Genomic DNA, 12394 nt, shown 5'->3' on the forward strand with positions numbered 1-12394 from the left:
AAGCTCCTGTAAGTAACTTTTGGTTTGTGTCAGTTTTGGCGCCCCTTGCTGACAAAACAGTACTTATCATCTCTGATGATTTTGTCCTGTTCATATGTAAATTATGCTTTTTTTAACACCAAATCTCATTTGGCTTTCTCAAAATATCACTCATCGAGAATATCTCCTGAAGGAAACGTAAAAAGGAGCTGTTTTGGCAGTATGCAATTGATCACTTCGTCTGACACCTACCCCCAAGCAGCGATTTTCAGCATTTAAAATAACTAAATTATACAGAAATGATTAGTCTTTATACTGATGGCCTTGTTTGCTTTGGCCGGTCCTCATGATATTCAGCCGTACTTCTTACAAATTGCTGCTGATATATAACTGCTGAGCCATTAACTTCTATTTTTAGCAGTCATAGTCAGATACCTGAGGTCTAGAAGGCAGCTTATTATACTCCAATATTAAAAGGTGAAGATGCTTCAAGTCCAAGCGATTACAGGCCCATATCCAAGCTCTCAGAGCCAGCAAAGACAGTGGAAGGGCTCAGTGAACAAAATATATTTCAACATGGCATTCTCAATGACCTGCAGTCTGGGCAACAAAAAAAACACAGTACAGCAGCCTCTATAATGAAGGTCTTAAATGATATCATAAATTCTAGGTCCTAATTTATTTGTTATTTATATCAATAATTGATGTAAAGGGGCTGCAGTTGGTAGTGCTGTTGCCTTACAGCAAGAAGATTCCTGGTTTGAGTCACCGGTTGGGCAGGTGCCCTTCTGTGTGGAATTTGCATGTTCTCCCCGTGCATGCGTGGGTTCTCTCCGGGTACTCCGGCTCCATCCCACAGTCCAAAAGCATGCTCACTAGGTTAATTGGTCACTCTAAAGTGTGAGTGTGTGCGTGAATGGTTGACTGTCTTTCCATGTTTGCCCTGAGATGGGTTGGCGACCTGTCGAGGATGTACCCTGCCTTCCACCCAAGGTCAGCTTGGATTGGCTCCAGCCTCTCGTGACCCCGAACGGGATAAGTGGTCAAGATAATAGATGGATGAATTTATATAAAATTATCATCTTACAAAGTTTCATTTTTACACTGAAGTTAATTTTATAGACTTTATCGTTTTCCCTATCAGATGCAACTAACAACCTACAAGCTGCTTTCAATGTCATCCACTCTAATCTGTTTAAACTAAGGATGGTTGGCATGCCAACAAGACTAAGATGATGTGCTTCAGGTCTAAGAGGACCGCCAAGATATGATTGTCAGATCTTTATTTTTTCAGATGAGGTGATTTGAATGGGCCCCAACATTTAAATACCAGGGTTTTTAAAATAGATCTTTTAATCATCCCCAGGAGTCAAACAAAAAACTGAGGGTGAAGTTGCGTTTCTTTTGTTGCTCAGAAGAAAACTCATCCAATCAACCATTATCACCTCTCGACTATGGTGATATTCTTCACATACATGCATCCTCAGCCTCTCTGAAAATGTTGGACCCGGTGTCCCATGCTGCATTACGATTTGCCTCTGGTTTATGTTTTCACACACATAGCTGTGTCTTGTATGAAAATGTAGGTTTGTCTTCCTTACATAACAGAAGAGTGGAGCATTGGAATGTCTTATTCATTTTCTCTGCTAATCTCTCAAACTGTCAGTGGCTGTAACCTTCAGACTCATGGACACATTGTGTGTGTCATTCCTCTGACTCACTCTGTCTTTGGTAAAAGTGCTTTTAATGTTTTTACTCCCTCATCTTAGTCTGAGCTACAAAGTAGCCTAAAACAGGATTATTTTATCAGTCTGGAGGATTTTAAAACTAGATTTAAGGATTGTTTGGCCAGTGTATGCACATGTTTTACTGCTGAACGCTGATCATTTATTGGTTGATGTGATGGTTACTTGTTATTGTCTATTGTTTGTCTTGGTTTTTGTGGGAAACTTTTACTGCTGTTGTCTTGGCTAGGACTCTTTCATAAAATAATGTTTGGATGTCAGTGTGAATAGTGACTGAAAACTAAAGGAGACAGGCCTTTTTCAGTCAGAGCTCCTACACTCTGGAACAGCCTGCCAGAGGAGATCAGACTTGCAGAGTCAGTCCCGTGTTTTATGTCATTACTCAAGACACATTTTTACAGGAAAGATTTTATTGTGTGATTTTATGAAATTTTAACTCAGATTTTAGGGGCCTGTTTTATAAGTTTGTATTTTTTAAAGTTTTTATTACATTTTATTTTTAGCGCTGCATTTTGCTTTGCACTTCTTTTTGTTTTTATTTCCCACTATGAATCACTTTGTTACTTGTATTGAAAAGTACTATATAAATAAAGTATTATTATTATTATTATTATTATTATTATTATTATTATTATTATTATTATTATTATTAGTCCTGGTAAAATAAAGGTTCAGAAAAATCTAAGTGATAAACAGAACAGTTTCAAGCCAGAGTCAGAGATTATGTTGTATTAACAGTCAGATGTTTATTGATCTGTTTTTCATCAGACAAGCATCATTACACAGAGATTTAGGCACTTGGTGGTATTTCACATACGTTTCCTACTCAAAATGTAAGCAGGTTGCCCTGGCATACAAAGATTGAAGCATGTGTGAGCATGTATGTGTCTGCGTATGCCTACATGTGTGAACAATGTGAGATGTTTGCTTGGTAGAGAGAGAGCAAGAGTCCCGCCATTTTGTTGCAAGGAAGTGCATCGATTAGGCTTCGGCTTCATTTTGGGAGGATCTGTGAGGAAAGTTGGAATGGAGAGGACGGTGGAATGGATCTTGGACAGGTGAGGTGAGGTACAGGAACAGGGTGGAGAGGATTTAAGCCTTGTTAAAGGTGTTGTAGATTTCCATAGCCATGGTTTGGACCTTTTCAGAGGCTTCCTTGGCCAGTGGTTCAAGCCTCTTGTTCAGGTCAGCTATTTCCTCAGGGGTGACGTTTTGCACCTGTGTGGCTGTTTCCCTCAACTTCTCCCTATATTCCTGAACGTAGGGATCAGCCATTTCTTTTACCTGGAGCAACCAGCCACTAACCTTTCCTCTCACAGTCTCCACAATGGGGATCATGGCACTCTTGGTCTCCTCCACATTGGCTTTCACTTTTTCTTGCATCTGCCCCATGATGTCCTCCAACTTTGTCTTCAAGTCTGCAAATTCAGTAGGGTGCTTGTCCATGTATTCTTGCAGGACGGGGAGGTATGCTGCTTTGTATTCAGCAATGTGTTTCTCGACAACAGTCCTCAGATTTTCGCGAAGGGGCACAAGTTCCGTTTTCAGGGCCTCAACATCAGTATTGACTCTTTGACGGAATTCATCTGTGGCAGCCATGACGCCACCAACAACGGTGTCAGTCATGGGGGCGACAACTCCCTGAGCTGCCTTGATCTTTACGAATGCAGACTCAACAGTTTCAGTCATTCTAGTCCTGGGAAGAAAAAGAAACATGGGAGCAAACCATGTTAACTCAAAGTTAATAACAAGTAATAAAAGACGAGAGAACTGTGCAAAGTGACTGTATGAGGAAAAGTAAATCAACCACTGAATAAGCATATGTGAATGACATAGAGAGGGACTGACTGGGAAGGATGATATGGCCTTACCTGGCAGGGACGTCCTCAATCTGATTTATGGCATTGAGGAGACTTTGTTTCCCCTGAGTCATGTATAAATCTAGAACACCCCGTGCATGCTCCAGCATTGATGGTGCAGGTGCATCAGCTTGCAGGGGGACGGCCTGCGAGCCTGAAGGACAGAAAATGAAATGTAAGAAAGAGAAATAAGCAAGAACAGAGGCAGAAAAAACTAACACCAAATGGTAAAATATGAAATATGTTCATGAACTTAAATAATTGAGCTAAACAAGCTGGGACCAGTGCATTCAGTGCTTACCGACGGCCAGCAGAAGGGCAAGAGCAAGAGTCACAAATTTCATGATGGCAGTCTGTAGTGGAGAAAAGGTAGACAGTTATTCAGTTATTCGGTAAGCATGTAAAAAAAACATCAATTTACACTCAGAAGTTACAAAACTCCCATAAAAATGGAAACATAGGTATCCAGTACATCTAACACAATGTGGCAGCTGGATAACCAAGCTTGAATGTAAGCAAACCGCTAATGCTAAACACTCATCCTTTAATTTATCTAAAGTAGTTCTGGCTTTACATGTGACTGCCTTTCACAAGAACCTGTAATCTGTCCAGATTAAGGATGGCTACAAATTAGAGAGACAGCTCAAGCAGATTAGTTTTGGACTGCTACATAATCCTGATCCAGGCTTGAAGTAAATCACGGTAAAAGAATTAACAAAACATCTCTCTGATCTGAAAGATAATCTTCAGCCAGAAGCAGTTAAGATTTAAATTCTTGAAATTAGAGTAAGTGCTAAAAATCTCTGAAATCTAAACATCATTACTTCATAGTTACAAATAGATACATTATAAGTGAAGTTATCAGCTCACAATTTAATCAAGAGAGAAAATAGGTTTTCTTTTCTTCTAACTACTCTACAGCTCAAATTCCAGTTGAAGCTACTGCAGCTGTTCACCTTACCTGGTGGAGCTCGGAAGAGACTGAAAACTTGAGCATGAGCAGACTTTTTATAGTGCCAGAGTGAGGCGGGGGCGCAGCAGTGTGTCTCCGTGGAGGTGGACCTCAACCCCCAACCATCGCCCTCATCATGGGGACTGGATTGTGAGTTCAATGGTCACCTGCTGGGATGGGATCAGTCAGCAAACATTCAGACACACATTATCTGTATCATGCATGTGCTGTAACTTTTACTGAGGTAGAATCGTTGAATTAAATTAAATGTTTAAACTTACCACATTTTAGGACAGCATGACATAACACTGGGTACATTTTCTGTACTTTTTATGCTTGATAAGGATTTTTTTTTTCTATCTGGCAGAGACCTTTCGTGTTGAGTAACAACATCAAATGCTGATAAATACCACAGAAGAAAGAACTATTTGGACATTGAAGCTAGAAAAGAAATTAGGAAAGAAAGAAAAGAGTCAAATAATGGTCAAAACTGTGTAGTCTGGCAGGAGTCTGGTCTAATAAATTTTCTTAATTTTGCAGCTTTCACTTCAAACAATAGTTTTGGTCAACCCCCTCCCAGTGGTTTTCTTAGCTACCATTTGTTGAAGGAGAGTGTGAAGAAAAGCATACGCACATTAAGATTCGCAGTGTTGCCAAAACGGCTCCCAAGTGACACAGGCGAGTAGAACAAACAAGGAGACAGTGACTTGTGACATACATACAGTACATACACTCATATCCACACAGAAGCTTATGATATCATGTAAAATATGAGAATCAGGAATGGATACAAAGAGCATCCAGATAAACTTATTTAAGTTTACAGAAAGCAAAGTGATTGAAGTGTGCAGTGATTAATAGGTTAAAGAGTGGAGTGTGCCATGCTGTTTGTTGTTCTGTCACCAGTGGACTTTGTCACAGTGGCTTTGTGTATTTGAGAACTAAGATTGATCACCACAACAAATTATTCTTTAATTACGTTCATGGACATATTCTTCCTTTTTTTTATTACTTGGATGAAATAATGAAAGCAGAGAATGTCTGCTGTCACACAAGTGAAACTGGTGACATTTCATGATGGAAAGTTTTATACTTTTCTTCTGTCATTTGCTGAATGAAATATATAATTCTTCTCCACTATTTAAAGAAAATATATTGATTGAAAGTTTGCGGTAAAAACAGAAAATGGAGCGACAACTTTAAAGTTGGACCTTGACAGGTCAATTTAACAAAGTGTATACACTTTCAGACCTACTTGTTTTATCAACCATTTTGCAATATAGGCCACAGGAGTGATTCTGAGTGAGCATGATAGAGGTAAAATCTTGCTCTCTCTATTTTGGACAACTTTCTGCAGGGGTCTAAAAGTGCAGGGTTATTAGGTGCAAGGTTAATCATTGTCATCTGTGGCAATCGGTTTTAACCAACTGTCCTATGTCTCTTGCATAACATAGTTCCTGTAGCCTGTATGCTCAATGCTTTCTCTCCTAATACTAGTACTCTAACATTTTTTTTTAATCAATACTGCTTTGAGCAGTTGCTAATTTGAGCAGCATGTTGCTTGAGTTTTATTCTTTTCCATTTATAACTTAATAATTAACAAGTTTCTCACAAAATGCACAGAATAAAAAGCCAAATAGTCCCACTAATGATTCCCTTCAGCCAATCAGCATGCTGCAAGTATGTTGCGTTATATTTGGGTTTGTCACTAGAATTTGTTCTCAAACTATCTGGAAGTTTGCCAATATGGAGAATCAATCTGGTCTTGTGCATTTTTTCGAATTGAAGTTGAATCCCTTCTCTAATACAATCTCAACACATGCCGGCCATGAATTTGTTGCATTTGTTGCAATTAGTTACATTTGCAAAAGGATTTTTTATTTTTAAGTGGTGTAAAAGGCCAACACATTTCTCTCTCCTGTGGTTTCTGTAGCGGTGAGGCTCTATCTATATTTAAAAGCCAAATAACGCTCAGCAACAGAAGGTCACTTAAACAATGGAGTCACGGGAAGCAAAAGGCACAGACAGCCTTTTAACACTTAAACCTTTCCCTGTCTCTCTCTTCTTCCATTTCCCTTTATTATCTGTCATTTCACACTGTGGCATCTGTCCTTACACTCATCCCTCGACATCAAACACATTCACTTCAAATGTTGGTTGGTCTGGAGCCAAGCTGAGCTTGATGACGCTGTGAAGACAGAGAGGTGTCAGAGCTGTCACCTTCACACGCTTCATCAAGGCCTGCCAGGCCCAGACTAACGCTAATGTTATTAACTGTACCCATTTGTCTTACACCAATGAGCAAAATGAGGTTTTGAAAGAGGAACAGAGAGAGTGTCGCAGTTGCCATTCCATATAGTGTAAGTTTGAAAATGTGTTTCATTTTCAACCAGGGAATCTGGAGAAGCTAAGCATATGTCCATGGTTTCAGAATTGTTGATAAGAGAAGAAAAAATCAGATCCACCGCTGGGCCCTGGTAATGTGTTTTTTTTTTTTTTTTTTTTTTTTTTTACAATTTTCCATAATTTTCTGACAACAAGCAATCATAAATCCACCAATGTATGTAGCGCCAAACACAACAAACGTTTTATAAGGATACATTGCATGTACAGAAGGTTTAGACTTTACTCTTCGTAATATTGTTTAGAGAGGCCTGACATTAATCCACTATGGCAAATCTTCCTACAAACAGGTAGAGACCTCGAGTAGAACCAGACTCAGAGGTGGAAGCCATCTTCAACGACAAAACTAACACCAGATTAAAGAGACTTAAGATAGCAATGTCAATGATAATGTGTTATGAGTGTTATTATTATTGGTGTCAATGCTATATAATGTAAACAGGCCTCCAGTGTACACCAAGAACAGTGAAGGGCAGAGCAGATCACAGCATATGACCCCTTTCAACAACGTATGCAATCATTGTTCTGTTGTCTGTGGGGCTTTTGCCCTGGCCCGTGAGATAAGTGTTCACGTATCAGCTCCTCTGAGCTCATCAGACCAGGAGTAAAACGGGTCTTGTCAGTAGAATGACTCTTATCTGGAACAGCAACCTTTGATACTGCTTGCTACACTGCACCACGTTGATTCAGCATCCACAAGGAGATATCTAGATTACTGCCATCATAACTGTTATCAATACAGACTCAGAACTCCTAGTTGGCAACACAGTTGTTAAGGTTGTATGTTTCGTAACACATTGAGGACAAGTGAACACTCCATTGTTACAATGAGCAACCATTTAATGACATTAAAAGTTTCACGATTTAGATCCCAAATATATGGGACATTTTCAATTATCTTCAAATAGGGAGTTTGGTAGCTGTTAAAGCTCCTGTGAGGCCCTCTCAGCTTGTGTTGATTTTGGTGACCTCTGTGGACATAGATGGTGCATGTTGGCTCTTTGCTGATCTTATCCTGAATATTTATAAGTCATGTTTTTTAATTCTCCTTTGAAGAGTTTTAAGTAGAACACACTAAAATGAACCCTGATACATCTTTATGACCAACAAATTCCGACTAGACTATCAAGAATAACTATGTCAGTATTTTCAATAACTACTGCTGCTGCTGCTGCTGCTGCTGAGTGGGCATCAGAGGTACGCTACACAAACAGCCTTTTTTTTTTTTTTTTTTGACATTTGCCAATGCAATGATTCACAGTGAGTCATGTTTCTGATTGTACATAAGAAAGCATCATGTGATTGTACATTATAAAACACTACTCTAACATGTACAGGAGAAGATCATCTAACAGATAAAACACATAGCTTTGTCCATAGGGAGTTCCAAAGGTAAGACAGAATTAAAGCTCCTCATTGTAGCTCCAAAAAATATATATTTTTTTGATCGACAAATGTACCACTCATTTTTAATACATTTTGCTGAAAAAAGACTTGTGCTTTTGTGTACAGGAACTCAATTTGACAGCTACCCTGTGACATCCATTAGAGGCATGAAGAATTAAGTGATGCAGGAGGTATCTCATTTAATTTCAGTCTGTTTCATCAACAGCTGAAAACTCCTTTAACTTTGAGCTTTAACTACAGTATTTTGGCACAACCACTAATACATCATATGAGCCACTTATGGGCCCAAGATCCAGCCAGATAATTCTGGCTTAATTTAAGGTAATATCATCAATTTACAGAGACAATTGTTTGCTTTAAGGAATAATTTGTTCCACTGCTTCAGCAATTACATAACGATTTCCAGGATTACACTTGTGATAGGATTTATCAATACTCCAATAAAACAGAGACTTTCTTTCATGATCAACAACTAGGTTTATAGACCATCAAAAAGTCAGACAGGTGTGGGGTAATTGCCTGCAGCTGATAAATATTTAATCCACCATTTGATCAGGCCCTGGCTGAGGTTCAAAGGTCATGTCATTGTTCCAGCTGCGTCCATGATGGAGCACTGTTCTCAAACCAGCAGGGGAGATTATCTCAGCTGTGAGCAACAGTGTGAAGCTCTCTGTCATTTTCTCAAACACACCACTTCAGATAACAATACAACTCTTATTAACTGGAGATGTTGTTTTGCAGTGTCACATCTGTTGAGGTCGCTTCTGCTTTAATACGGATATGTGGAGCACAGTGCCAGGTTGCAGAGAGTCACTTGTAAGATTCATCTCCCTGCCAGTAAAGCAAGCAAGTAAGAAAAGACACCCTGAACTCAGATAACCTGAATTATCAGAGGAGCAAAAGCTGTGTACTCATGAATCATGATCCTCACATTACAAACACTGACCCAATGCTCACTTAATCAAACAATAATGAGGACACTTGGGCAAATTCCATGCCAACCAACGTGCAGTGAGTTGTCATTTTGACCATTGATAAGGAAATATCTTCTACTTTTATGAGCCTCTTGTTTTTCATTTACTGCTCTTAACACTGATAATGCAGTTTCTGAAAGAGCTTAGTTTACAGTCAGGTCATGCCAGCAGATGAAAACCATGTTCCAGATTGAGGCAGAATGCTCTTAAATGGTGACACAACAACAACAAATGGAGCAAAACTTTCTGTGGGTGCTTCAATATCTCAATTTGATGAATTCTTTGGAGATAAATTTGATGTTAACTCAACTTTATGAAACTGATTGTCGTATAATCCATCCTGTATGTTAGTATAACAGGAAAAACTCAACACTCTTAAGCTTGGTTGATACTTACACATTGACTCTACAGTGTAGTCACAGTGGTCCACACAGTCGTGGGCACTACATAGTTGTGCGATGGAGTGTCTGCTCCGCTCTGCATTACCCAGCCTGAATGCTAATTGACAGTGCGTTGGAGCTGAAAAATGCTAGTCAGCAGTTGATCATACTGCAGTTATTGCACATAAGAAAAGAGAGAAGTCAGAGGAGATGGCATGTACAGCTGAGTCAGTGTAGACAGATGATAGAACAGCTGAGATACTGGAAATGTCTGCCACCAAGTACACCAAGAAGTGCACCAGAAGGCTCGAAGCCTGCGTTGTTTAAGGAGGTGCATGTCAGGTTAAAGGTGCTTTTCAACCAGAAGTTCCAGGAACTTCTCTTCCTGGAACTAAGTACATAGGTTTTTCTGTAGGCACAAGGCTACATGATTTGACACAGAAGTATAGTCCAAGCATGTTCCACCCCAAAACTCAAGTTTGTTTGACAAGTGTGAGTGCTACAGTATGTACATTGCTCAGCCCTGGCACAGTTGGTAGAGGTGTGCTTTGGCACGGTATGTTGGCTCCTCCACGAACATAAGCATGTGAAGGCAAAATGGTCAAGACATAATGATGCAACCGCTCCTATTGCCACCTTGCAAAATCGATATAAATAATAACAGTATTGGTCTGAATAAAAACTGTTGTTTTTTCCCTTGAAGAACTGGTGGGGATTGTGGGATTGTCAATTCAGGGTTCCCACTTTTTCATGCCAGCATACTTATGTTCATGATGGCACAGTTAGGCACTTCACTTTTTACCTTCAATTTCAACTCGTAAAAGGAGGTGATAGTATGTACAAGTGGTAGGCCTCATCTTGATCAGACCCTGTTGGGCCTGGAGCAATGTGAGTGCAGGCCAGTGTGGAACAGGGGAGTGGGGATGGAGCAGCTGGGCCTAGTGTGAGTGCGCCCTAAAGTTTTGTTCCCTCCATATAGATAGAGAGTAATACTAAAAATGTCCTTCATGTTGTTTATCAATACTATCTAAATCTAACCAGATTGTCAACGGGAAGAGGTGAAATCATAAACAGTGTGGTAGATGTGCCATAACACATTTCCACAAATCGGTGTGATCACTTGTAAGGTGCACAAACAGGTTGTCCCCTAGTGTTGCTTTTTGTTATTCTGACCTCTTGAGGTCCTCCAGGGGTCAGTCCCTGGATCACTTCTCTTCTACCTCTACATACTATCCCTGGGACATATCATCAGCAGCCACATGGTGAGTTTCCACTCATAAGATTTTATTGTCGCCTTGCATGCTCTGGTCTTGCATCCATATCTGATCTCCGGACCCCATAGGTGCCTGGTTGTAACCTGAGGTCCTTAGCCAAGGCTTTGCTGGCCATTCCAAGGTCGAGGCTGAGGACCAAAGGTACCCAGGCCTTTTCTGTCGGAGCCCCCATCCTCTGGAACTGAGGAGATAAGATTGGCAAACTCTTAATCCTCTTTTAAATCGCTTTAAAAAAAATATATATATAGATGTGCTTTTACAGGAGATGTTATCTGAGCATGTTAAAACCTCCAGATGCCGCTTTTATTCAATTTTCAGACAGTATCATAGGCAGGATTCTATCTCTATTCTGATCTTTTGATTGTTTTTAGCCTTTCTTTCTTTTGTTTCCTTTTAGCCATTCATGGTTTTAAGCCTTTTCATAGTGTTTTATTTTTTTCATATTGTTTCACTTCTTTTACCTTTGGTGGTCTTAACCTTTTCATCTTTTTTTATTCCCTGTATTCCTCACATTTCTGTTGTATTTGCTTTAATTATCTTTCTCATTTGTAAAGAACTTTGTAACCATGTTTTGAAAAGTGCTTCATAAATAAAGTTTCTAACTTGTATTATTATCATTATGAATTAAAAACAATTTTAAAGGTGTTGAACAATCAGAGTCAATTATTTAACACAACCAGGTGATTCATAAGAAAGTAAGATGATAATAATGAAATAATCACTCATGATGCTGACAGCAATGGTTACTTTTGTAGCCGGAAATGAGGCATCAGTATTTATTTCAGTATGTTTCACCACAAGTTAAAACTTTACACGCAAGCTTTAAATTTACTGAGACCATTGTTGTGCTTTTTCCATATCTGTTTTTTCAACAAGGTCCTTAGCCCTTAAAACTTTTGGTGAAGAGTCAGCTGTGCGTGCATTTCTTTTTAGAATCAGACTTAGCTTAACATGCAGTATATGGATTGTGACCGGGAAGACCTTGACTCTTTGTGTACAAGCGCTAAACGTTTAATATCATAAAAATTTTTACAAGCCTACATTAAACAGTCACCATTTAAATGATATATACAAACCTAGGTAAGACAGTAGTGCAGCGATCAAAGGGTAAAGAAATGAATATGTTAAAGTACATGTAATGAAGAAACAGATGGGTTTGAGGTAGTTGCATGAGGTAGACTTTTTTTTCTTACAGTAAACAAAAATGATGGGATAGGTTATGTTTGTGCATTTGAAAAACAACATCATGTTCAGGACCGACATATTTTTGCAAGCACACAAACAAGAACAAACACTTTGCTATCCCGCAGTAGGACTGTGTATTTTGTGGGTTGATGCGTAGGTGATGAGTTGATCATCTGTGTTTCAAGGCCAGTTTGTAATGCAAAAATCAGCATTGCCAAAGTGGAGGTCATTCACTC

General features: G+C 39.3%; 1 protein-coding gene across 2 annotated transcripts; it reads right to left on the reverse strand.

Moving 5' to 3' along the window:
* Window positions 1-2445: 2445 nt before the first annotated feature.
* On the reverse strand, window positions 2446-4688 carry LOC117825853 (apolipoprotein A-I-like). 2 transcript variants are annotated; one of them, XM_034701811.1, is made up of 4 exons: window positions 4545-4688; window positions 3885-3936; window positions 3596-3737; window positions 2446-3420 (listed from the first exon to the last, which is right to left on the reverse strand). In XM_034701811.1, exons 1-4 carry the CDS (start codon window positions 4578-4580, stop codon window positions 2817-2819), a joined length of 834 nt encoding a protein of 277 aa, XP_034557702.1. In that variant the 5' UTR covers window positions 4581-4688; the 3' UTR covers window positions 2446-2816. The 2 variants fall into 2 exon arrangements, with proteins under 2 accessions (XP_034557702.1, XP_034557703.1); XM_034701812.1 differs by lacking the exon at window positions 4545-4688 and adding an exon at window positions 4056-4074.
* Window positions 4689-12394: the final 7706 nt, after the last annotated feature.

This window comes from Notolabrus celidotus, chromosome 14 (assembly GCF_009762535.1).
Source record: "Notolabrus celidotus isolate fNotCel1 chromosome 14, fNotCel1.pri, whole genome shotgun sequence".
Lineage (NCBI taxonomy): Eukaryota > Metazoa > Chordata > Actinopteri > Labriformes > Labridae > Notolabrus > Notolabrus celidotus.

What these genes read in the sequence shown, in the direction of transcription:
- LOC117825853 (XM_034701811.1), bottom strand. Translation starts at nt 4,580, where the DNA reads ATGCTCAAGTTTTCAGTCTCTTCCGAGCTCCACCAG. An exon ending in TGCCCTTCTGCTGGCCGTCG is followed by an intron (nt 3,738 to 3,884) that starts GTAAGCACTGAA and finishes TCTGTCCTTCAG; the next exon opens with GCTCGCAGGCCGTCCCCCTG. An exon ending in ATTGAGGACGTCCCTGCCAG is followed by an intron (nt 3,421 to 3,595) that starts GTAAGGCCATAT and finishes TTTTCTTCCCAG; the next exon opens with GACTAGAATGACTGAAACTG.